At 38.6% G+C, this 27,966-nt stretch overlaps 1 protein-coding gene across 2 annotated transcripts in view; it reads left to right on the plus strand.

Annotated features, from left to right (window-relative positions):
- SKAP2 (src kinase associated phosphoprotein 2) overlaps positions 1-27,966 on the plus strand; it is a 167,027-nt gene that overhangs the window by 98,944 nt on the left and 40,117 nt on the right. For both annotated transcript variants that reach the window (XM_046020903.1, XM_046020904.1), the window contains exons 7-9: positions 11,675-11,799; positions 12,678-12,741; positions 13,088-13,225. In XM_046020903.1, the coding sequence (XP_045876859.1) occupies positions 11,675-11,799; positions 12,678-12,741; positions 13,088-13,225 (327 nt within the window). The remainder of the gene's footprint in view (positions 1-11,674; positions 11,800-12,677; positions 12,742-13,087; positions 13,226-27,966) is intronic.

The raw sequence follows: 27,966 nt of genomic DNA on the forward strand, positions 1-27,966 counted from the left end.
GGCCCTCACAGGACTACTACTAAGAGTCTATTAAGGATTTAGTGCAGAACTTTCTAGCTCCAAAGCCATGCTCTTTCTACAACTTGGTTGTTATCCACCCCTCCAAAGTACCTGTAAATGGTAGCCCATTTAGGAACTTGTTCCAAACTCATGGTTTTTGTCTTGTATTTTTTGTTAAACCTCTGTATGATCTTGAATCAGGATTCTGAACCTTATCTCTTCCCACTTTTAAGAGAGAAGTGGTTAGTTTGTAGTATCTCTTTTATTCCCACTCAATAGGTTTTGTTGCCCCTACCTCCACTCCCCAATTAAAGAAAATTCTAGTTGCCATACAGTATGTGGCAGCTTCAAGTAGCTTTGGTCTTATCTAGTCTCTTAAAATGTACATCAAAAGTTATTTATTATACCATGTGTTTACAATTTTTTTCATTTTAGTATCTTTTCAATATATAATAAATCTCACTAGAGAATTAGACCTAATTTGTTGCATTTCTGTACACTAACAGAAAGAGAAAAAAAAATCTTATTTATAAGTGTATCGAAAAGAATGAAATATCTAGGAATAAATTTAACCAAGGAAGTAAAAGACCTGTATATCGAAAACTATAAGACATTAATGAAAGAAATTGAAGAAGATGTCCATACTACACAAAGAAATCTACAGATTCAGTGTAATCCCTATCAAAATTCCCATGGCATTTTTTAAGAAATAGAACAAACAATCCTAAAAGGTGTATGAATCTACAAAAAAAACAAAGACCCAAATAGCCAAAGCAATCTTGAGAAAGAAGAATAAACCTGGAAGTATCATGCTCCCTGATTTCAAACTATATTACAAAGCTATAGTAATTAAAATAGTATGGTATTGGCATAAAAGCAGATAAATAGATCAATGGAACAGAGTAAAGAACCCCAAAATAAACCACATATATATGGTCAATTAATTTATGGCAGAGAAACCAAGAATATACAATGAGGAAAAGACAATCTCTTCAAAACACGGTGCTAGGAACATTGGACAGCCACATGCAAAGAATGAAACTTGACCACTATCTTACATATACACAAAAAGTAACTCAAAATGAATTAAAGACTTGAAAGTAAGACCTGAAACCATAAATCTCCTTGAAGAAAACATAGGCTGTAAGCCCCTTGACTTTGGTCCTGGTGATGATTTTTTGAATCTGACATCAAAAACAAAAGTAAATAAGTGAAACATGTCATTAAAAAGCTTCTGCACAGCAAAAGAAACGATCAGCAAAAGGAAAGCCAACCTACTGAATGGGAAAACTATTTGCAAATAATCTATGTGATAAAATGTATAAAGCAATGTATAAATAGCAAAAAAAAAAAAAAAAAAAAAAAATCCAGTTAGAAAATGGGCAGAGGATCTGAATAGAAATTTTCCAAAGAAGACATACAGATGGCCAACAGGTATCCGAAAAGATGTGCAGCATCACTCATCATCAGGGAAATGCAAATCAAAACCACAATGAGTATCACCTCACAGCTGTTAGAAGGGCTGTCAGAAAGCAAGAAGTAATAAGTGTTGGTGAGGACGTGGAGGAAAGGAAACCCTTGTGCACTGTTAGTGGGAATGCAAATTAGGAAGCCACTATGGAAAACAGTATGGAAGTTCCTCAAAAAACTAAAAATAGAATTACCCTATGATCCAACAATCCCACTTTTGGGTGTTTATCTGAAAAAGAAAAACCAAAACAAAAACACTAACTCGAAGAGATATACATTTAAAGAGATACACACCTCGTGTTCACTGCAGCATTATTTACGATAGCCAAGACATGAAAACAACCTGTGTCCACTGATAGATAAATGGATAAAGAAGCTGTTATATATATATGGTTTCACTCATGAGGAATGTAAGAACAGCACAGAGGATTGTAGGAGAAAGGAGGGGAAAATGGAAACAGAATGGAAGAAATCAGGGAGACAAACAATGAGAGACTCTTTTTTTTTTTTAAACAGATTTTTTTTTTTTTAAGATTTTTATTTATTTATTTGACACACAGAGAGGGATCACAAGTAGGCAGAGAGGCAGGCAGAGAGAGAGGAGGAAGCAGGCTCTCCGCTCCGCCGAGCGGATGCGGGGCTTCATCCTAGGACCCTGGGATCATGACCTGAGCCAAAGGCAGAGGCTTTAACCCACTGAGCCACCCAGGCGCCCCCAATGAGAGACTCTTAACTATGGGAAAGAAACTGATGGTTGCTGGAGGGGAGGGGAGCAGGTGAGGGGTGGGGTGACTGGGTGATAGGCATTAGGGAGATGTGATGAGCACGGGGTGTTATACGCAGCTGATGGATTACTGAACTCTACATGTGAAACTGATGTTATATATGTTGGCTAGTTAAATTTAAATTAAGAAAAAACAAGCTAGCATGGATGTCTGTCCAAAACAAACAAACAAACAAACAAAAAAACCCAAAACTGTGACATATATATGACAAGTCAGGTTGGCTTGCAATAAAACAGCACACTATTTGATTTAAAAATATATCTATAGATCGGAGATATGTATAGATTGAAAGTAGACATATTTCAGTCAAACTGTGTACTGCTGTGTATCTACATAAATCTATAGATGGTAGATTTTCTTTGAACACCTATGTGTCGGGTATCCTTAACGCAGAGTGGTGTATTACATCGGCTTGGAGGAATGGACACAGGGGACTCATAAATGGCATGATAGGCAGGAGCCAGCTGGCTGGGGCAGTAGGTGCATGAAGGCTTGGGAGCCGGGAAGGGAGGCGTCAGGTTGTTCCATGTCCCAGACAGAAGTTTGGCCTTTCCTGTGAGGCACAGTGAATGTTTGCAATCATGGAAGATGAGGAGGTGGCATGACCGACTCCGACTGCATGTTGGAAAGATCGTGTGGAGGGGCGCCTGGGTGGCTCAGTCATTTGGGCATCTGCCTTTGGCTCAGGTCATGGTCCCGGCAAGCCCCGGGGCATGAGGATCCCTGCTCAGTGGGGAACCTGCTTCCTCCTCTCCCTCGGCCGCTCCCCCTGCTGTGCGCCTTCTCTCTTTCTGTCAAATAAATCTTTAAAAAAAAATCATGTTGACAGTTGTGAGGAGGAGGTGAGATGGGAAGCAAGATGTGTGCTGAAGCTGAGAGCCCAGGGAGATTGCTCAGCATGGTTCGCGCGTGACGGAGCTACAGGTTCTCGCACACACTTTTAGCCCCTGTCATTTGCGTGACTAGCAGGACTGCCATTTATTCTCTAATCATCATGGGAGGCTCCAAGAGGATCATATGTATAGGATAGTAAGACCCTCTGTGTAACGTTTATCTTAACAATAGCCATATGCTATGTTAGTCTCATAGGCCATATCATAATGATCCGATTTTCAGTTGTAGAAGAAAACAGTAGGTGTAGCCAAAAAAAAAAAAAAAAAAACCAAAAAAACAACAACAACAAAAAACAAACCAAAACCAAAAAAACCCCAAACAAAACAAAAAAAAAAACCCAAAACCAAACAAACAAAAAAACAGGACTTTAAATTCCCATTCTACAACATGCCTGTAATTTATTCTCCATTCACCACTACCTCATACTACCTTGTTTTTTTAACCAAGTTTATACCTGTGGTTGAAAATATGGACAAACACCACTTGATTTTTATGCTTGCAGTGTGCTTTTATTTTTAAGAGGGAAAAAAAGGTTTTGGAAATACCTGAAATTTCCTGCTACCAGACGATATAAGCCACACTGTTAATTCTAACTAAAGTGTTTCCCTTTGGACTCATAAATATTGCCTGTGTTTATTACTCAGAGCCACTTGGGGCCCTCAAGTAACAAATATATATATAGAGAGAGAACATATAGTATTTTTCACTTAAAATAGTAATAATTTGATATTTCCTCACGGTATAACTCAAAACACCAGAAGTATATTTCAAGTGACTGAATTAGCATTGGCATCTGTATTTCTGGGAGCTGTACAAACAAGGAAAAACATTCATGTATCTTTACCTGAGGGCCTAAAGCAAGTTGTTAATCAGTTTGATGAAGTTTAATGGAAAGGTTTAGTATTAAGAGGCATATTTTCCTTTTTCCTACTAATAAGCATTAATACTTATGGAAATAACAAGAGTTATTCGCTAAGGAGAAAGACCATCTTAAATATAAGAAGCAGATGTTACCAAAAGTTTCTTTCTTTCTTTTTTTTTTTTTAAGATTTTATTTATTCATTTGAGAGGAAGAGTAAGCCAAGTGAACAAGAAAGAAAGCATAAGCGGCAGAGGGAAGCAGACCCCCACTGAGCAGGGAGCCCTATGTGGGGCTGAATCCTAAGACTCTGGGATCATGACCTGAACTCAAGGCAGACACTTAACTGACTGAGCCACCTAGGTGCCCCTCAAGCATATTTTCTGAGAGCCAGTGAAAAAGAGGAAAAGCAAGCATGTTTGCAAGAAAAATAGGACTTACTGGAAAAATAAGTGGCAATGGGGTACAGGGAGAGAACATAGGGGCGGTTGATGAAGAGAAAGGAAGAAATCAAGAATGATGCTCAGTTTTCTGGTTTGGAGCCTTCAGTTAATGGAGGTGCCATTGATTGATAAGGAGATTGATAATGAGAAAGATCACAAGTGTTGTGGGAGAGGGGATAAGATGATCTCCATTGTGGGAATGTTATATTTATTGTGCCCGTAAGATGTTAAAGAAGTGAAACGTGTGTAGTGACCAAATGAAGATTTGGATATAAAATCCTGAAGCTGAACTAAAAATAAGGAATTATGAATCATAAGATGCTGGTAGAAATTTAATTCTTAGATTGGGCAAGGTTACCCAGAGAAAATTGCGAAGCAGGAAGAGAGAAAGATTTAGAATATGATGCATCATGACTGTTTAAGAGATAGGCAAAGGTAGAGAAGCCCATAAAGCAAGCTGAGAAAGTTGAACCCAAGTTGCAGGAGGAAAGCAAGATAATGTTCATCTCTACCAAGATTTCATAAATTGCATGTTCTAAAACAGTGGTTTTTCAAACATTAGTGTGTATCAGAATCACCTGGGATGCTTGCCCAAACTTTGGTTTCCTGGACCTACCCTGAGAGATTTCCATAAGCAAGTACAAAGTAGTAGCCATTTCTGGTATTTTTAATTGTCATGTAAGATCAAATGAAGTTGGTGATTCTTGAAATACACTTAGAGAAACATCTTTCTAGGAGGCAGTGTGAAATGGTTGCAAAAAAACAAAGGCTTTGTAATCACTTATGTGAGGGTCCTGGATTTTACAGTCTACTGGTTATATGACTATGAGCAAACTGGTTGTTTTAAGGTTAGTTTTTCCATCAGTGCTAGGGTTGTAATAAATACCTTCTTTTTCTTAGAATCATTTCATGGTATGTATGAGATAAGTTATTAAATTTCTGGGCCTACAGAAGGAGCTCAGGAAATGTGAGTTGTCTTTGGGTACTTAAGAAACCTAAAACACCATTTACTATAGCACCAAGAACCATAAGATACCTGGGAATAAAACTAACCAAAGAGGTAAAGGATCTGTACTTGAGGAACTACAGAACACTTACGAAAGAAATTGAAGAAGACGCAAAAAGATGAAAGACCATTCCATACTCATGGATCAGAAGAATAAACATTGTTAAGATGTCTGTACTGCCTAGAGCAATCTATACTTTCAGTGCCATCCCAATCAAAATTACACCAGCATTTTTCAAAGAGCTGGGACAAACAATCCTAAAATTTGTATGGAACCAGAAGAGACCCCGAATTGCTAAGGAAATGTTGAGAAAGAAAAACAAAACTGGGGGCATCACATTGCCTGATTTCAAGCTTTACTATAAAGCTGTGATCACCAAGACAGCTTGGTATTGGCACAAAAACAGACACATAGACCAGTGGGACAGAATAGAGAGCCCAGATATGGACCCTCAACTCTATGGTCAAATAATCTTTGACAAAGCAGGAAAAAAATATACATTAGAAAAAAGACAGTCTTTTCAAATAATGGTGCTGGGAGAATTGGTCAACTATGTGTAGAAGAATGAGACTTGGCCATTCTCTTACACCATACACAAAGATAAACTCAAAATGGATAAAAGACCTCAACATGAGGCAGGAATCTATCAAAATCCTAGAGGAGAACATAGGCAGTAACCTCTTTGACATCGGCCACAGCAACTTTTTTCAAGATATGTCTCCAATGGCAAAGGAAACAAAAGTGAAAATGAACTTTTGGGACTTCATCAAGATCAAAAGCTTCCGCACAGCAAAGGAAACAGTCAACAAAACAAAGAGGCAAACCACGGAATGGGAGAAGATATTTGCAAATGACACAACAGACAAAGGGCTGATATCCAAGATCCATAAAGAACTCCTCAAACTCAACACACAAAAAGCAGATAATCACGTCAAAAAATGGGCAGAAGACATGAACAGACACTTCTCCAAAGAAGACATACAAATGGCTAACAGACACATGAAAAAATGTTCATCATCATTAGCCATCAGGGAGATTCAAATCAAAACCACATTGAGATACCACCAGTTAGAATGGCCAAAATTAACAAGACAGTAAACAACAGGGGCACCTGGGTGGCTCAGTGGGTTAAAGCCTCTGCCTTTGGCTTGAGTCATGATCCCAGGGTCCTGGGATCGAGCCCCACATTGGGCTCTCTGCTCAGCAGGGAGCCTGCTTCCCTTCCTCTCTCTCTGCCTGCCTCTCTGCCTACTTGTGATCTCTCTCTGTCAAATAAATAAATAAAAATCTTAAAAAAAAAGACAGTAAACAACAAGTATTGGAGAGGATGTGGAGAAAGGGGAACCCTCTTACACTGTTGGTGGATGCAAGTTGGTGCAGCCATTTTGGAAAACAGTGTGGAGATTCCTTAAGAAATTAAAAATAGAGCTACCCTATGACCCTGCAATTGCACTGCTGGGTATTTACCCCAAAGATACAGATGTAGTGAAAAGAAGGGCCACCTGTACCCCAATGTTCATACAAGCAATGGCCACAGTCACCAAACTGTGGAAAGAACCAAGATGCCCTTCAACAGATGAATGGATAAAGAAGGCATGGTCCATATACACTATGGAGTATTATGCTTCCATCAGAAAGGATGAATACCCAACTTTTGTATCAATATGGATGGGATTGGAGGAGATTATGCTAAGTGAAATAAGTCAAGCAAAGAGAATCAAGTATCATATGGTTTCACTTACTTGTGGAGCATAAGGAATAACATGGAGGACATTGGGAGATGGAAAGGAGAAGTGCATTGGGGTAAATTGGACAGGGAGATGAACCATGAGAGACTGTGGACTCCAAGAAACAAACTGAGTGTTTTGGAGGGGAGGGTGGTAGGTTGGGTAAGCCTGGTGGTGGGTATTAAGGAGGGCATGTATTGCATGGAACACTGGGTGTGGTGCATAACAATGAATTTTGGAACCCTGAAAAGAAATAAAATAAAATAAAATGAAAAAAAAAAAAAACCACAAACCTAAAACACAGCTGTAAACCTAAAAGGCAGTGAAAAAGTAGAAGGAAATAGCTATCGTTAACTGCATGAATTTTATTTTGTAAGAGATTAGAGCCAGCTCCTTTTTATCTTGAATCTACTGAATTAGAATTGTGTAAAATTAATTTGCTTATTTAATAGATTTTATTATCTTGTTTCTCCTGGCAGACTTCAGTTCTGTAGACATTAAATTCGAACAGCATGATATAGGCAAGACTAAAGTGTGAAAAAGAAGCTGAGGGAAATTTAATAGAGGGACAAACACCTTAAAAATACAGAAGTTGTCAATGTGTTATAAAAGCTAAATACTTGAATTAATACTACTAAATCATCAAGAAAATGTTATGTTTAAGAGAATTGTTTGAGAATTCAGGGAAGTATATCTTTCAGAAAGATTTCTATTATAATGACTAACATTTTACAGATGTTTGGCACTTAAAGGAATAAGCTTCTCCTAGTTGGGAAGTTCCCTTAAATGCAATACTTATTAGTCTTTTGCAGTTTTGGATAAATCAACTTATATGACTTTATTTCCCAGTTGATTAGCATGTTACTATTTTTTTTTAAACAGTCTGTCTCAAGCCAACAAGTATCCTTGAAACAACAACAAGTATCCCAGAAGGCACTATGGCATTAACTTATATATAAATTACTATGGATTGTCATACAATGCTTTGGTTTTCTCCTTTTTATCTATCTGGAAGAGATGCTAATGTGAAGAGAGAAGAGTCTTATCAAAACTGTCTCTATGTCCATTTCATGTCTTGAACTTTCTATCCCACATTGGCTAATAAGAAAAAAGGCTACTTAATGGTCATGCATTTGCAAACGCTATTGAGAAAGAGTTATGAATTTCCGTCCATTCTCTTCAACCTTTCTGGTCTCATACTTCTGCCCTCACTTGCATATACGGTTATTTATTCCCAAATATTCAACTATCAGTTGAATAGGTCTAGGTATTAGTTTCTTTTTATTATTAGTTTTACTTGGTTAGAAAATACCACTTTCTGTTTTGTAGACCTAAGTCTGTCTCTTTGGCTGAATGAAGTTTTCTTCTCTTAAATCTTTGATTATTGGTTCTGTGTTATTTGTTACTCGTCTGGAATACCCATTTTTTTCTTATGTTTTATTTTTGTCAGTCTTCCATATCCATCATATTCCTCTTTTCTCTTTCCCTTTATTCTTTTTTTTCCCCCCTACCTACTGGGGTAGAAAGTTTCAGGTATATCTGATCTGATTTTTCAACAATGTTCAATATATTTTCAACTTCTTATCACTTGAATAAATCATTTGTTTTGCTGCTGCATTTTCATTTCCTTAAACAGCATTTTCCCCTTATTTTCCAACTCCATTCCAATATCAGTCTCAGCCATCTCCCCTTTTATTTTATATTACTTCGTTTTATCTTTCATCTCTTTTAGATTTTTTTTACATTATAAAGGATGCAGAACAATTGTTTATATCTGTTTCTCTTACTTTGCTCTTACATCTTGAATACTATGTTTTTGTATCACATACTGTTTTAATGGCACCTCTGTTCCTTTGTTTGCTTTTCCTCTTTGACTTATGTTTGGATGTTAATATCCTTGTCTCTGTAACTGGGGCACTTACCTCTAGATTGGATTCGTGGCCTCTCTCTGGTTCATCTGACTAGAGGCTGCTCATGTTCTCCTCTTAGAGTCTAACAGAACATCTGGTACATGGCCCTACAGCACATTTCTGGGGTATTGTCTAAAGTGGATCTGCTAGCCTAAGGAGAGGTCACCTCATTTGGCAGCCTGGTTGTCTGATTTCTAGATAATCTAGCACAAGAAAGTTTCCTGCTCCCTGCAATTCTTCCAAACTCAGTCTTTGTATAGTGCTGATTTTACATCTCCAGGTATAAACCACTCCTTATGCATTTCTATCCCCACTGATATTACACTGCCAAGAATTTCAGACCCAGAGTAAAGATAGGAAACATGGGCTTTAGATGAGATGGACCAAATGATTAGAGCAATTGAGCCCTTGTGCAGCAAGGGAGCCACCTTCTTTCATCTGATCTTTGAAACCCCCCCCCTTTTTTTTGTGCAGGTTTAAAGAAATCTCTTAAAATTATTGTGTGGCTTTTCTATTTGGCCTCTATTTCCATTTTTTGTAATGAAAATTATATCTTTTGGCCATCTAGCGGACCACTGAGTAATATTCCTGGAGCACTTACATTTGTATAGTGTGTGTGTGTGTGTGTGTGTGTTGCAGTGGGAAGGTGGGACAGGTGTGATGAGGTGTTACTAGATTTTGTCTCACCAAACCTGTAATGCTCTCTTGCCTGTTTAAAATGCTCGATACAGATTTGTTCAATGAGTAGATGAATGACTTAGTCTTCTTTGAGAATTTAAGTTTAAGCAACAATGCTTAATCATTTATTATTTTAATACTTTTCCCCGGTAGTACTTTTCTAGTCAGATATCTTTGAAATATGTCCTGGAAGTACCAGTTCCATAAAATGTTCTATGAATAAAGGGTTCCATGGACAAATCATTTTGGGAGAAATGAAACTTTCTCATAGAAGTGCAATCGATATGTAAATATATTAAGAGCTTTAAGAAGTCCTGGGTTAACAAAACCTGGTTAACTCTCTTTAATTCAGGATTTCCCAAACTTATTTGGTCATAGAAACCTATTAATATTCCATAAAACACACTTTGGGAAATGCTGGTCTAAGTTTTGTTTTTTTCTGAACATCATAAAATACATTGTAGGCTTTTCCCATAAGTCAGATTTCTAATCTTTAGATCATGGAGAGATGTAAATTATGACTTAATATGATTAGAGTGGTCAGATTTAAGTTAGGAATTTCTAACTCAGATTTTTTTTCTCATTTGGTGTTTTGAAAAAAAAACAAATCTTTTTTTTTTTTTTAAAGATTTTATGTATCTATTTGTGAAAGAGAGAGAGAGAGAGAACACAAGCAGGGGGAGCAACAGGCAGAGGGAGAAGCAGACTCCCCACTGAGCAGGGAGCCGGATGTGGATCTCGACCCCAGGACTCTGGGATCATGACCTGAGCCAAAGGCAGACACTTAACCGACTGAGCCACCCAGGTGTCCTTCAATAACTTTTTAAAATTGTATGTTACTTCAGCCATTAAATTAGTGTATTTAAGAAAAGGAGATAAATGTTTTATTGGTTCGTAGAGTTGAAAGACCCTTCCACCCATGATAGGAAGCATTTCTAGATTTTTCCTGAGCTCAATAAAAGAGACAGTTGCCTTTTCTCATGATCCTGAAATTGCAGGTTAACCTAGAAGGAAACCTATAGTGGTGCAGCTTTTCTGTCGAAATGGAATAACTGGAAGAAGTTGGAAAGCTGACTGATTTTATCTCACTTTCAGAGTATTCAGTGCTCTGCTGTAGTCCTCCTTTGTCTTTAAAATAATATCTGGTGAAAGCTCAACTTGTCTTTTTTCTTTTGCCTCCTCATCCTGTGGGATTCAGACATGGTTTTGTAGCTTATCTGTTCACTGACGGGTTAAGAAACCTACTTTTCTTTGGTTTTGTTTCAGCAACGAATGCTTCCTTTCTTGCTTTACCTCCTCTCTCCAGCCAAATTCTTTGTTTTCCTCTCATAGCTTTTTATACTTAGTAGTTTTGACTCTGCTTTTTAAATTTACAGTTCAGATTGTACCAACTTAGGAGATATTTTTGAAAAGAAGTGCTGTGTTTTAGAGACTTTTTTGGAGGTGGGTATTGGAAGGCGGTAATGAGAAGCGATGGTGGTAGAAAAGCCCAGTAAGTTTTCGGCTCCGGGTTTTCCTTCCGGCTCATAAATCTGAGAGAGGCAAAAATTTGGAGTGGGTTTGTCCAGCAAGTTCCCAGTTTCCAGTTCTTGGATTTTCCCTACAACAAAGTGTCATATTTCCATGCTTCCTTCTGAATAAGGCTATCTGTGGACCTCTTCCTCTCGTTCCCTAAGATATCCTTTGTGAACCCAACCATCCCAAATACTTCTGTAATTTTAGAATTAGAAGTGATATCTAGAAACATTATTTAAACATTAAATACTATGAAAACAATATGACCAAAAAAAAAATACCCTTTCCAAGAACTGACAGAGAAAATCTTACTAAAAGATAATCAACTGAGCATTTATATTCACTGCAGTAAATGAAATTCTAACTTTTCATTTTATCTTCCATAGACAAGCAACAGAAAGGTGAATTTTCAATAGATGGTTACAATGTCAGAATGAATAACACTCTCAGGAAGGATGGGAAGAAAGATTGCTGTTTTGAAGTCTCTGCTCCAGATAAACGTATCTATCAGGTTGGAGTTTTTGTGTTGTTTGGAAATTAAGTTGATAAAACGTTCTGATTTCATTTATAAAGACATTAATGTCTTGTTAAAACAGATCTCCCTGACATGTTAATATTAATAAAAGGTACTGATTTTTATACAGTGAACATTCATATAAGAAGAAATAGATTTTTTTTTTAAATTTCAGATTAGTTCAAGGGATATCTTCTCTCGAAAGAGAACAACGAATATGTAATTTATCAACTACTTCACATGTCGCATCTTCTATCTATTTTAATAGCACCACGTGATTTCTTAAAAGAATTACATTGTGGAAAGAGTAAAATTATCAAAAGAAAAATATCAGCGTGTTAATGCATATTGTATTGCTTAGGGTTGTGGGAGCAAATGAAGGTAAAGGCACATATCAGCTCTGTGATTCAGGAGCTCTCAGCCAGCATCAATATGGAATGTATGTTTAATAAGTTTTAAATATCTAAGATTGCAGTTGAAAGCCAGTTAATTAAGTTGTCAGGTAGTGTGTTGGAATCTGACAAGAACATTTTTAAGAAAACTGTACCCGGCAGTCTAAAGAAATTCATGGGTGTCTTCTAATTGTCAAGGGCAAATTTTGTTCATCAGTTCTGTCTTTGACATTGATGAAGAGAAGCAGCTTTTTTTTCCCTGCACAGCTGCCAGCTGCTGATCAGAGTTTCAAATCCATCATCCTCTGCTTCAATTACGTAAATTTGTCAAAATTAACTGTACATTATAAGAAGCATCCTTGCAAGAAAAGTAGTACCAGACATGAAAAGAATTACTAATGGCTGTAAAGAAGTGATAAGAATGCGACATACCTTTCATTTCCACGTGGTGATTTTTCTTATTATTGTTTAATTTTTTATTAGTTCACAGCAGCTTCTCCCAAAGATGCTGAAGAATGGGTACAGCAGCTGAAATTTGTATTACAAGGTAAGAGCAATCAGTGGGACTAGTCACTGCAGTCTTTAAATATTGAATAACTGAATGAATTTGAATTTTCATATATGGAAGGTTAATGACTCCTGTGAGAATGACCAAGTACCATGGCTAGTCCTGATACAGACTGTTTACTTCAGATTTATTAAAGTGTTTTTTTCTATAAGTACCAACTGGAAACTTTGCAATTCACATATTTATATAATAATCAGTTTTTGAAAATGCTTCAAGTTAAGAATATAGCCTGTGACTCTCTTGGGCTGCAGCAGTATAGAAAATAGGGTTTTGAAAACCTCTTTTGCATTCTTAAAAAATTTGCCTCGTGCAATATATTTTTCAGACATGGGATCTGATGTTATTCCTGAAGACGATGATGAAAGAGGAGAATTATATGATGATGTTGACCACCCCTTACCAACCAGCAGCCCACCAGCAAGCAGCCAACCAACTGATGATGAAATTTACGAAGAACTCCCAGGTATCTGTCATCTGGTGATTCATTTAAAGATTTTTAGGGCTTCCCCCCCCAATGTCATATATCATCAAGTTGACAACTTGAGTGGAAATGGGGAGCTATTAAAAACAAGGACAAAGAAAATCCTCAAAACCCTATTTTATGAAAGGGGTTCTGCTTGAGGTATTTCAAGTGAGTGGATGTACACTTATGAAAAGTGAGTGGAATGTTAAAATGGAGCAGATACAGTCCTAATCTCATGGGACTTTTGGCTCATTAGCATTGTTTATGCTACATAATTTTTTAATTAAAAAATTGACTTGCCTTACAGTTTTTTCCACCAACTCACACATCATCTTTTATTTATATATCTTGGAATTTCCATTAACCAGAAATGCTGTGCACTCCCCATATGTCAACAACTTCTGCCTCATATATTCCTCTTTGCTGTGGTGTATTGCATTGTCTTGGAGGAATATTGTTGCACCATAAACAAAGGCCTTTTGAGGCTTGAAGTTTTCTCTCTTGATATTTTATCATCAGTGTGAACAAGTTTTCTTATTCTACGTTTTCTGGCATTGTTTAGTGTTAATATGCCTTAGTATCTGTTCTGTAACATAAAATTGATTGTCTATTAGCTATTTGATTTGTATTTTTGAGAGTTAAGCTAAAACAGAATAGGTATCATGGATTTAGGATACCTAGAATATGAACACATTCAGGGAGTCACTGCATTACTAATACTGTAGGTTGAAATAAGCTTTTTTCTGTCTATTAAAAAAATCAATAGAGAAGAAAGAGGGATTATGAGCAATGTGAGATTTAACCAATATCTCATGCAGAGAAGTTATTTTTCTCTGAATAGAATGATTTTTTAAAAAAGATTTTATTTATTTATTTGAGAGAAAGAGAGCATGAGCAGAGTGAGGGGCAGAGGGAGAAGCAGACTCCCCGCTGAGCAGGGAACCTGACTGTGGGGCTTGATCCTGGGACTCTTGGGATTATACCCGAGCCAAAGGCAGACACTTAACTGACTGAGCCACCCAGGCTCCCTGAATAGAATGATTTGACAATGTAGTATAAACCTTTAAAACTGACTTCAAAAACACTCAGAATGTTCCAAATTAACATACAAATATAATTTTCAATGGAGTCAGTAGAGATAGTAATAAAAAGCACATGGATTTTGGAGTCAAAAAATTTAAATTCTGGCTGTCCCATGTACCAGTGCAATGACCTTAAAAATTTTCTTTTCCTTGGCTTATCATTCATCTTCATCTATAAAATTCTTCTTTTTTTCATCAATAAAATGGGGATAATATCATGGTGGAGGAATGAGCTCTCAGCACAGTGCTTGAATCATGACAAACCCTCGAAAATTCTAACATCATCATTATTGTCTTCATTATTATATCTCGTAAATTCTTGCAAGGGCTTATATGAAAGTATAAGAATGGTTTTCTGATCAAGTAAGAATTAATGACTGTAATGGTATTATAAATTCAGGCCCTACAAAAACTACTGAAATATGCATCTACATATTGTTTTTCATTACCCTCGAAGATGATTAGTATAAAAGCATAATTTTGTGGGGAATAGTAATCTGTACCTTTCTGTTATTTTAAAGGAACTGTATGTTTATAGCTCCTTCCTTTCTGATTGATCCTAGGGAAATGGCATCTGCCATAGCATTCGTTATCCTCGAGTCGGGAAGAATATTTTCTGACTGCTTGGTTTTAGTCACACCCTATCGTTAACACATTTATTTTAGTTTTGAAAATGTTCAGAAGAGCTTGTGAGAATGTATAGTGAGGTAAAATGGAAGAAAGTAGGACCTTTGAACATATTACTCTCATACATCTTTTATTCCTTTAAAACCCTGCAGTGAATGGGTTACATTACAGTTGTTGGACTGACTGTTCTTTAAGTTCTGTGTTTCTTCAGCTTGACCATCCTCTCTCCACCACGCTGCCCCCCACCCTCCAAAAAGCTATTGGTGAGGAATAAAGACTGAATATTCATAGTCCTCTTCCTAACAAAGGTCCAAGGAAGATCTCCTTTAAGTAGCTTGAAATCTTAAAAATATGATACATCTTATATTTTCCCTCACCACAGATGTTCTACTTCATCCCTTTTTTTGGCCTGGGGCCACATAATTGTTGGAAATAACTGGTTACTCTTTAAGTGGTCTTACTTCTTGCTGAGGTTCTGGAAGAAATCTAAGCTGCTCTGGGATTCTTTGCCCCTGCCTGGGATCCCAGTTGCCGCACAAAGTGATTGAGCTTGATAGAGCCTGCACCCGTGCCCCTGGGAAGGAGGCTGGGGTAGGCAGCTGTGGAATGTCTACTTCTTTCTTCCCTAGTGTCCGTGAGAGTCGCTTCAACATCTGCACAGTTCAAGTCTGTCGAGGCTGAGTCAGTCGCTACAGAGGGGATCTTTCTTTTTTTTAAAGACTTTATTTATTTATTTGACAGACAGAGATCACAAGTAGGCAGAGATTCAGGCGCGGGGGGGGGGGGGGGGGGAAGCAGGCTCCCTGCTGAGCAGAGAGCCCAATGCGGGCCTTGATCCCAGGACCCTGAGATCATGACCTGAGCTGAAGGCAGAGGTTTAACCCACTGAGCCACTCAGGTGCCCCCAGAGGGGATTTTTCTTAGTGGAAGTCCTCAAGTTGTCTCTCAGACAAATACTGTTGAGGTTTTGTTTGACAAAATATCCAAAACTAGGAAGTCACTTTTCTTTCTTTCTTTAGAGAAAGATCTCTCATTCAGGATAAGCATGGAGGGAGCTGCTTTCACTTCAGTGAGAGACAAATACAGTTTTGAGAGGAGAGGGAGGAAAGTGAAAGAGCAGAGAACACATTCAGAAACTGTTGGTATTTTTCCAGTTCTGTGCAAAGAACTACATATCTCTGAGGTCTGACTGGTGAAATTCCAAAAATGAATAATACTACCACAATTTTCTGTCCATTCTATATAGTCGAAAACGAATCCTCTTAGTTGGGAGATGAAGCATACAAATGTGTTTGAAGGAAAATCTAAGTATTCAACGTGTTACTTTAAGTCACAGAGTTCTTTTTCTGAGAAACTAAAGCTCTTACTCTAATAATTATGTATTTTTGAATGTAAATAAACCTGCAGTGCTGAAGTCTCAGTAATAAGAAGGAAACATTGTTTAAAAAATCATATTATGAAATATCCCTGGAAACGTGTTGAATTCTCTGGGAGTGTGAATGTTTTCCTTGTGATTGGTTTTCAGGGAGGGTCTTTGAACTTGATAACAACAGCTTCTCTTTAATTTCTTGTTCATTAATTTTCAAGTAGCTTCGCCAAAGAATAAGAGTACGTTTGTAAGACTTCTCTGTGCGTAAGGGATTTATGCATATGTTCAGAAGAGGAGAAAGCATGCCATTTCTGGGGAAAGGCGTCTGGCTTTTCTTCAGATACACTAATGCTTTGACATCTTTTATGTCTTGGCGCCTCTTTGCCTGGCCCACTCAGGTTTGCTCTCACAGTGACATTACTGTGGCATATTTGTGTTGGCACGACTTGTATGTTGATCAAAGTGTGTCACACAGTTTTGTAACAGTCCTGAGTTCATTCAGCTTCACCCAAATTTCCAAAGTTAGTGCTCGTTTTTTTACTAGAAATACAGAAGAACGGTTTTGTATGATTTTTGAATCTTTTTTTTTTTTTAAAGATATTTATTTATTTGACAGAGAGAAATCACAACTAGGCAGAGAGGCAGGCAGAGAGAGGGGGAGGCAGGCTCCCCACCGAGCAGAGAGCCCGATGTGGGGCTCGATCCCAGGACCCTGAGATCATGACCTGAGCCGAAGGCAGTGGCTTAACCCACTGAGCCACCCAGGTGCCCAGGCGCCCTGATTTTTGAATCTTGAAAGAGGACAGCAGTTCTTGGGGAATGGCTGCAGAAATCAGCCCAGCATGCTCTTCTCTTCTGGTTACTGTGTCACTTGATTCCCCCCCCCCCCCCCACCCGCGCTTTCAAGTCAGGAAATTGTGCAGCAACGACAACAATAAGGCTTTTTAAAGAGATAGACTGAATAGAATCGGCTTGGTAACAAGAGTAGTAGTAACTGCCTGTCAGCCTCTTAAATCTCCAGCTTTCAGGGGAGTTGCATCTGAAATTCTTCTGCCAAGCGGACTGGAAGAGAGGGCAACATGAAACAGGAAGACAAATTTCTAATTCCATTAACCTATTTTTTAAGTGTTAATTCATTTTTTCCCCCATGATGACAGACTGAATTATTCTGAGCCAGAAACAAAAGATATTTTTATCCTTTGGTCATTCAAATACGTTTTAAATGTATTCATTCAAAGTGTCTGCGTCAGAAATGGAATGTAAAGTAAAATACATCTGTACATTTTTTTTTTCGATGAAAACTACTACTACATTTAAAAAAGAACAGCATTCCATTCCTTAAATTTGAAGCAGTCTCCAGCAAGTGGACACGAATGCTGACTTAATCAGAGAGTGATCACAACCCCCCCTCAAAATGCATTTTAGCTTTTTTCCCCTTCTGAATCATTATCACTTGTATTACCAGGTTACTATCAAGATTACAGGGGCCTCCGCAGTCTCTGGTGTTAATATCAGTGGTTGGTCCTGGTTTCACGAAAGAATTTTTCTCATTCCTTCTTTGGAATGTAGTAGAAAGATGCAAGTTGACTTTCACAGAACCACATATATTCAGCATGTAACATTGTTAGTTCAGGTAGCCTGCTGGCAGGCATCCTTTCTTTTTTTATTTTATGTTTTTTTTAAAGATTTTATTTATTCCTTTCTTTTTTTAAACTGTGGTACTGAATTGTGAAGTTATTGAGTGTGGTGACCCAGTACCTTATATACAGTATTATAAACATTTTTTTCCAAGTAGATAACTAGATTAGAGTCAAATTTTGGGTAGTTTCAGCTCTGAACTCTGCTAAGAGGGTTATCTGAAGCTCTAGAAAATAAGGGAACTATTTATAAAAGAGGGTCCTGGCACACATCTAATTGTCCATATTTTTATCTTTGCTGAATATAAATGTGATTTGAATGTTGTTTCTGTTGCCTGTTGCATAACATGGCGTGAAGCTTGGAATTGTGCCTGTCGTGTAGCTTTTCTCTGTCATTGGCCTTGCAAGTGAATTCATTCCAAGAGATGGTCTGAAACACAGTAGTAAGACCCAAAATACCTGTGTATGTGTGAAAAACATAGGTCTATTGGTAGAGAGATAGCCTAACCCATTTTTACAATTTGGTATAAAAGTGGGTGGTTTTCAACCATCAGAAATTTTGGCCCTCAGGCCAAATCATTTAACGATTTAGTGTTTGGAGGCATTTTTCTTTGTTCGCCACACCTGGGTTTTGTGTATGTTACAAACGTCTGGTGAGTAGAGGCCAGGAGTGCTGTTGAACATCGTATAGGACACAGGACAGGCGCCCACAACAGAGGATTATCTGACTCCACATGTCAGTAGTGGTGAGGTTGAAAAACCCTGCGCAGGAATGTAATAGACAGCTTTTGGTTTATCACCTTTTTAACTCTGGAGTTAATCTCTGGAGTGATGAAAACCCGTACCATGCTCCATATGAGTTTATTTTTGTGGACAAAACAAAGGGTTTCTTATGTAGATAAAACTAGGGTTACATTCAGTGGTTCTAGATCATATGGGATGAGCTGGACTTGCCTGTCACTCTTCCCTTCAAGGGCTTGAATTTCTGTCAGTCTTAGAGGAATGAGGAAACCATAAAAGATGAGAAAGGAAAGAAGCATTTCCTCTCTTTGCATGAGCACAATCTGTGAAGGAAGCGTCTTAATTTGTGGTGCTAGAGAGCAAGGATTTAGGAGGCAAACATACATTTGAATCCCAGTTCTGCCCCTCACTCGGTACCTTATTTAATTTTTTTTTCCTTATTTAATTTTTAATTTAATTTAATTTTTTTTCAGTGTTCCAAGATACATCGTTTATGCATCACACCCAGTGCTCCATGCAATACATTCCTCCTCAATACCCACCACCAGGCTCACCCAAGCCCCCACCCCCGCCCCTCCAAAACCCTCAGTTTGTTTCTCAGAGTCCACAATCTCTCATGATTCGTCTCTCCCTCCGATTTCCCCCAACTTCCTTCTCACTCGGTACTTTAGCCAAAAAAAAGTGAACACGGGGGAAGTGGCGATGGAAGGAACAAGAGCAGACAGAGATGCAGGTAAAATATGTCCGCAGTGTTAACTGTGGATTTCATTTAAATGAGCCTTTTCTTTTAATTAAAAAAAAGAAGTAAAACCAAATTTAGCTATAAATTGAAAAATTTAGCTGGGGCAAGAGGGAGGCGGAGGGAGTGAAGGCGTGCTAAATGTTCTTCCGGAGGAGAGAAGAGAGAAATCCTGGGAAGTGCCGTCTTTGTTAGGAAATCCATGTTCAATTTCCAAGTGAGTACTAAATAAATAGGAATGCAATCTTGAGGTTCCCAAAGCAGCCGAGGGGAAATAAAAGATTTTTTTTTTTAAGATTGTATTTATTTGAGAGAGAATGAGAGAGGGTGGGTGGGGGAGAGCATGAGTGCCTCAGAGGGGAAGGGCAGAGGGAGAGGGAGAAGCAGACTCCCTGCTCAAGCCTGATGCGACCTGGAACTCGATCCCAGGACCCCAGAATCATGACTTGAGCCGGAGGGAGACGCTTAACTGACTGATCCACCCAGACACCTGAAGATGACGAACTCTGAAACTGTGGCAGAAGGTGAACTATTCCCACCGTAGGTTTTGTATCTGTGTGTAACTGAGTACTTTATCTTTTCACACCAAGAAATCTCGAGAGTTCTTTCAAGATCGAGCTTCTCATCACCTTTGTATCAGCCTTTTCAAGTGGAGTCTTCATTCTGCAGATAGGACTCACTTCCCAAGTAGAATATAAACAGACCGAGGCCGCTTTCGTTTCTAATTCCTCCCTGCTTTCAGGGGATGGAATATGATAAAGTTTGTAGGAGCTTCACAAAAATGTATTTGCTTCTTTAGGTCCCAGAAAAAGAAATACACACACGCACACACACACATATCCATAGACCCACATGAACACACGCACCCGCAGAGCCAGACTGCAGCGAGAGATCATCAAGGCTCCGCTATTTTTGCAGATAGGTCAGCTGGGAATATCAGCTTCCTAAGAGGACCCAGCTGCTTACTTTAAAGCAATGATTAATAAGAATGGACTAGTTCAACAAAATGTCAGTGATAAATATAAGCACTCTTCATATCTGGCCTCGGCAAGGGCTACAGTTGAGTAAATGCAAGCCTTTAACAAAATGGGAAAAGATCCAGTCTAACTTAAGCTCAAGTGAAATTTTACTTTGATTTTGTTTCAGATAAGGCATTCTTCTGTGGATTTGCCCCTCTTTATTAGAACTCCATTAGAATTTCTGCCAAGAAATAGCCACTCCTTATACCTAGGTCTCTGTTGGCCCCTTTGTTTCTTATTACAGGAGTTGAGATGGGACAGGCAGTATTTCTCACAGACAAATAAGGAAATTCTGATGCAGAGTGGCATTTTGAGCTCTCTTTGGAACCAGATCCCAAACTTCTTGGCTTCTTGTCTGGGCCTCTTTCCATTTTCCTGATCCTGGTGCAAGGAGGTACAGCCTCCCTCTGCTTCTCTTTAAAAGCACGACGATGCATGGGGGAGTCATTGTTTCTTTACCTGCTTACTCTTTAACCTTTGGCAATTTGACTTTATATTCCTTTTTTTTTTTTAGATTTTTATTAATTTTTTAAAAATATTTTATTTATTTATTTGACAGAGAGAGAGAGATCACAAGCAGACAGAGAGGCAGGCAGAGAGAGAGGGGGAAGCAGGCTCCCCGCCGAGCAGAGAGCCCAATGCAGGGCTCGATCCCAGGACCCTGAGATCATGACCCGAGCCGAAGGCAGAGGCTTAACCCACTGAGCCACCCAGGCATCCCAATTTTTTTATTATATTCAGCTTGCCATTGTATAGAACACCTTTAGTTTTTGATGTAGGGTTCAGTGGTTCATGAGTTGGGTAGAACACCCAGTGCTCATCACATCTTGTGCCCTCCTTAATGCCCATCACCTTGTTACTGTATCCCACTCCCCCAAAACCCTCAGTTTGTTTCCTGGGCTCCATTGTCTCTCATGGTTTGTCTCCCTTCTCTCTGACCCCTGAGCTAAAACAGCTTCCTCAGAGAACTGGTACGGTCCCAGTCATTAGTTTCTGTCCTCAAATTCACCTCCAGAAATTTTGTTTTGCTTGCCACCACTTTCTTCTTGAAACTGTCTCCTCTGGCTTTTGCCATCTTGTTTTCCTGTTATATGTAATATTTATAAATAAGTATCTCCACGCCGTTTTTAAATTGCCTCATTTCCCAATGCTTGCTGATTGTTTCAAATCACTTTTCTATTTATCCAGCATTTCTTTAACAGTGGAGATTTTGCTATTTGTACTTTGTTCTCTCATTATACATTCATCTTATAATGCATTCAACTAATAGATTGAACAAATATTTATTGAAAGCCCATTACCTAACAGGTTCTGTTCTAGCTATTGGTGGTTTAGACATTAAAAAAAAAAAAAGACTGTCTCTGTTAAGATAATTACCGATTGTAGTTAAGTGCTATGAAGATGAGGGGAAGATGTGAAAGGAGTAATTGTTTTATAGTCTGTGGTCAAGGAAGAGGTGACATTTAAACTGAAACTTCTTGGATAAAACTGGTAAAAGCAAAAAGGCAAACAAAGCACCCTCTAGACACAGGGAACAGGGGCACAGACCCCAAGAGAACCAGAGCCAGAAAGAACCAGAAAGGAGGGCCATGGATAGCCACTCAGAGAGAGATTAGAATGGGATTGAAGAAGTAGGCAAAGTAAAACATCTAGACTAACATCTAAACCTTTAGAGCAAAGTAAAAGGTCTTCACTGAGTAGCTAGTTCATCGAAACAATAATGGTTAACAATAATGGTTAACAATTAGTATGTGCCAGATAATTTCCTATGTATTATCTCACTTAATAAGTATAAATATTTTATGGTCTAGGTATTATTACTGTCTCTATTTTATAGGTAAGGAAACTAAGTAGCGGAATTAGGACTTGCATGTGGCCTTCTGACTCTTAGCCAGTAGCTACACTGCTTCCCCACAGAAACCCGTCCTTAGCTGTCAAGTGAGCAGTTACTGACACACAGGTACAGAAGACACCAGAAAGGGTAACATACTAATCAAATCTCATCTTCACATCTGACCTCTCCTCTGAGCTTTGGCCTCATATTTCAAGTGACTTTTGGCCATCATGTCAAACTTGTATCTAAGATCAAAAGCAGCATCTCCCTTCTAATACTGCTCTTCCTCCTTTCTTCTCTATTTCTGTTAACAGCATTTATAGTCATGCAGATTTTAAAAAATAAAACTAAAAACCACCCTTGATTCCTTCCTTGATCCCCACCCCCCTAGGCCAGTCAGTTGGCCCATTGCTACCGATTCTGCCTGCGAAGCATCATCCATCCATTCCCAGCTCCCTGCTCAGCCTTCAGCCATTCCTCACCTGGGTCCTCATCAGAGCTCCCCTAAGTGTTCTTCCCACCACCTTTGTGTATGTCTGTCTCACCAGCCGACCTGATGATCTGTTCTACACACTGCTAACAGGTTGATTTTCCTAAAACATAACATGGTCAGAGTAATCCCCTGCTCAGTAACCTTTATGGGTCTTCACTGTCTTGGGAATCAAGTCCAAGATCACTGGCCAGGCCCGAGCTCCTTCCATGATGTGACTTACATTTACCTTTTCATTCCCATTCCCACTGCTCAGATCTTTAATCCAGACAGACTCAGTTCTTAACCATTCTTTACTCCTGCCCTGTGGTTCATCTCCATCCCTCACCACCTGCATAGTACTAGGTGCCTTGTCCTAAACCAATACGTTGAATTAATAAAGTAATTAAAGGACAAAAATTTACTCAAATAGCATATGGATAAAACTTTTGGTTGACGTTTTCATTTTTTCATCCACTCAGTCCACATCCATATCTACAATATTTTCCAATATAATCTCAATCTCATTAGCCACAAGATAATAGAGAAGATGCTAAGATGATGAATAAATAGTCTCTGTCCTCAAATATGCTGTAATTTAATCAGAAAAGTATCTCTATGAATATCTAAGTATAGAAACACAGAACTAACCATATATAGGTAGATCTGTCAATATATCAACCTATCTAACTCACACTCTTGAATTCCAAAGTCCAATAGTGTTACTCTACACCTTGGCCATATTTTCCCTGTCCATGGCCTTGTAGAACCTTTATATTCACCCATCAGTAACAATGAAAACACTCTCACTGATTCTGTATATTTATTACACCACTGTATAGTTTCGGTATAAATATAGTATTTTCTCTAAACCCACTTAGGTAGAACCTTTGTGGTTCTTCCATTAGAAACAAAATGCCCTTGGGGCTCCTGGGTGGCACAGTTGGTTAAACATCCGACCCTTGGTTTCTGCCTTGGTCTGATCTCAGGGTCCTGAGATCCAGCCCCATGTGGGGCTCCATGCTCAGTGGGGAGTCTGTTTGAGTTTCTCTCTCCCTCTCCTTCTGCTCCTCCCTCCCTAAAATAAATAAATAAATCTTAAAAAAAAAAAGAGAAGAAAGAAACAAAATTCCCTTGAGGATTCTGTGTATTTATTGGGCACAACATAGTATTTTTGTAAGTATAGACTAATATAATACTTAACACAATGTAGTGTTATGGTATTGTACTAAATACAGCATTATGATATGTCCTCTACCATTCTGGTGTTAACATTTTTATCAAGAATGTCTCAGCTGATGCTAGGAGACAGCATATATAAAAGAATTTAAAACCTTTTTATAAACTGATTAATTTTTCATGTAATGGGGAAAATATTTTCAAGAAAAACAGAAATCGGAAGTTTCGTAAGTTCTATCTCCTTTTGCTACAACACATTGAATGGCTCTCCACCTCCCAAAGGACAAACCCTGACCCCTTTACTCTGGCTTCCAGAGGGTTTCCACGACTGACTGAAGCCTCACATTATAGCCCATTCCCTGTTCCACTGCACCAACTCTCCAGTTTCAACAAGCTGGCTTCCCCTTCATTCTCCCTGAGACATCCCTTACTTTTCTGGCTTCACATTTTTGTTCGTATAATTCTGTCTGTATGGAATGTTCTCCTTTTAGTTCCATTTCTAATGGATTGTCCTGATTTTTCAGGCTCGGATCAAATCCCATCTCCCCATAAAGCCTCTTCTGCTCATCCCAGCATAAAGTGACCTGTGCTTCTCTTAACCTCCATACTACCATACATTTGAAAACTAACCACATACGGCTTTGTGGCTTTTTTAAATGCTGTTATCCACTATTCTAGAAATATTACATTACTTTACATGTCATTATTTATCCAGCAAACAAATGGTTGGACCTTTATATCCTTATTATATTTACAAGCTCCTTGAGGGCAGGGATCAAACCTTGTATTTCCTGGCATTCCCTTAAATGATATTTCAGCAAGTGCCCTCCTCATAAGAAGGCTATAAGTAATACCTAAACAATACTGTCTTCAGGTAGAGGGGGTTATTAGTTAAGAGAAACTCTTTTATCCCCCCTCCATGATGATTCTTTCCCTAATAACACCAATTACTGCAAAATCCCGAAAGAATGATTATACTAACCAGTATACTATCAGTGGTACATTGAAGTATGGCTAATCTCCCAAACCTCATTAAAACCTAACCTTACTGTTCCAGGGAGCATAGTCTCAAATAAATAAATTTGTGAAATATAATACATTGAGTGATGAAAAGCTCTAATATCATCAATCTCTTGTACCATTAAAGATAGATCATCTACTGTGAGCAACAGGAACAACTTGAGTTACCATTTCCCTGTGGTAGGCTAGTCATCTCAAGCAAGACATTTCCGAGGAAATGACATTCTCCTTTGCTCCCACTCATTCATTAAAGACCACAGGTAGAGCAGGACCAAAGAGCACAGGATTGTAACCATGGTTTTTAAAAGCTGACATCTGCTAGGACAGAACTCAGGGTTTAATGTAACTAGTAAGGAAATGATGAGCTTCATGTTTAAAAATAGACTCAGATATAGAAAGTTGCATAAGCAGCTTAAGGGCTGGTGAAACCAAGGTTAAGAATCAGTGATTAGAAAGATGCTTGGGGAAGGTGTTCAAAGATTATCTCTGAAGCCACTGCTTTGATTCAATGGGCGTGGAAGAGTCCTTGGAGGGTCTAGAAGAGAGGAAGGCTGTGGTCAGGATTCAGTTTGTTCACTCCTAGTACCAGCCAGGGCTTACATTAAGTCCTTTGTTTCCCTTCTCTGCTCCACACCCTTTCCTTCAATTAAGCAAGCTCCTTTACTCAGCCTACTGTTTACGTCCTGCTCCTGATTTCACATTGCCTGTTACGCTGTCTCATATCCCAGATAACCTCATTTCACTTCCCTGGTCAGCCTGTGTTTTCTTTTAGAAATTACCTTATATCTTAGTTCTTCCTGGAAACCTAGCTTGAATAGGCAGGTCAAGGTGAAGGTCATTCATATTCATAACAGAATATAATCTCTCTACATGTTGCTTAAGGCGTAACTGTACGAGACAGTAACCCCCAAACTATGTAGATGTGCGTGTCTAGACGCTTGAAAATATGTGAGTTTTGAGCCTAGTTGTTTATTTAATATTTCTTGAGAGCCCAGCACTAATTTAAAGTTATTGTGAAATAATCATTTAGAATTCTAATAAATGAACGGAAAAAGAGCAGTGAAGAAAATGAAACAAAACGAAACGAGAAAAGAGAAAAAAAGCCTAACTTCTATGTGAGTAATTCTGCTACTGATTATTAGTGCAACAAGTTATTTTTTAAAAGTTTTTTTTTTTAATATTAGCTAGCATGCAGTGTAGTATTTGCTTCAGGTACACAACACAGTGATACAGTGACTCGATCACAGCAAGTACACTTCTTTTTCCCCCTCATCAATTTCACCTGTCCCCCCGACGCACCTCCCCTCTGACAACCATCAGTTTGTTCTGTGGTTAAGGGTCTGTTTCTTGGTTTGCCCCTCTTTTTTTCCCTCTATGATTGTTTGGTTTCTTAAATTCCACATCTGAGTGAAATCATATGGTATTTGCCTTTCTCAGACTTATTTCGCTTAGCGTGATACCCTCTAGTTCCATCCACGTCACAGGCAACAAATTATTATCAATTATCATGCAACGAAGATTTATTGGACAGCTGTTCTGTGTCAGGCACGGTGCTCGGCACTGGGGATACAGGACCCACCAATAAAACTCAGATTTGTTAAATAGCGGTATAAAATATTCAGTAAGAAATAGTTTGGGAAAAGTAATCAGAGACTGAAGAAGGACTGATAAGAAACAGTGATCACAGCCAAGTGTCTGTTGGTAGATTATGTATGTCTGAAAGGATCATACCCCATGAACAAAATGTGGTTGTGAACACCACCTAAGGAGCATTCTGAAGATGAAAGTGAAATGGTCAAGGTCAGAGAGTTTGTTAAATGAACACCCTTTCAAAAAAATATTCAGGTGGGGTAACTAGGGCTGTATTTGGAAGAGGTCAGATGATAGCATATTCATGTCACAGGGAAAAAAGGGGAATTTGTATTCCTAAAAAGATTTAACAAAGAGCAAACAAGAAAGAAAAAGACTTTTAAAAACAACTTCCAAGTCCCTTTAACATTTAAACTTTTTTTCCCCCCAACAACAACAACAAAAGACTTTCCAAAGGAAGTGGTGGAAGAAACCCCATTGCTTGGGACATTAAAAACCAGATGGTCCAAAGCCCCAGAAAATACTCACGCGGGATCAATCCTTCACTGGGCGAAAGCAGAGGGACCAGTGCAACTTGTGTTTTGAATCTCTAGCTTAGCAGTGCTATGAAAATAAAGATTTACATCTCCTTGGACTTTTCCTTCATTTCTTAGCTCCCCTTTGTGGTCCCATGGCATTCTGTGTTGACCTCTGTGAGAGCTGGCCACACAGGAATTGCCTGTTTACTTGGGTGTCTCTTCTCCCCCTCGCTCCAAGTACTGAGAGCTTATCAGGTTTTCTCCCGTTCCCTGCAGGAGTGCTGTGTGCCCTGGGTTCTGGAAATGGACCTGCACAATGCTTTTGCATTTGCTTCTGCCAGAGCCCCAGGAGTTGCACAATTTTTATGTTAAATTTCTTGGCTTGGGAAAACCACACTTGAGAATAGTATAAATTTGGATCTCACATTGTACAGGTCTGGGGTTTTGATTTCTCACAGGAAACCCTTTCCCTCCCCCTCTGACCACCACCATCCAGAGCCCTAGAAAGACAAAAAGCTTCCTTGTGGTTTCCCTGGGTTGGTGGGGGTCTTACTTCCAACTCTCCATTTCTCATGGGCCCAAGGCCGTGTCTCCTGTATCTGTGAAGACGGTAAAACTCCAGCCTCAACCCCACCCCGCAAATGGTCATTATTCCCCTTTAAGCAAGTGGGGAGAGACAGGTCTGTTTCAGCTTGGTTGACCGTGTTGTTAGAGGCTGAAATCCTAGTCATAAGTAATCAATAACTGCAAATACACAATAGAGACTTAGCTTAATTATAAGTCCTTGATTTAAATACTTTAATTCAAGCCAAATAAACCAAAATTTGAGCAAATACTAGGCAGATGTGAAGTGGCTAATATTTTTCTTCTGAACACTAATGGGCTTTATACTCTTACTATTAATTGCTTCACAAAAA

The sequence above is a fragment of the Meles meles genome, chromosome 10 (assembly GCF_922984935.1).
Source record: "Meles meles chromosome 10, mMelMel3.1 paternal haplotype, whole genome shotgun sequence".
In the NCBI taxonomy this organism is placed as follows: Eukaryota; Metazoa; Chordata; class Mammalia; order Carnivora; family Mustelidae; genus Meles; species Meles meles.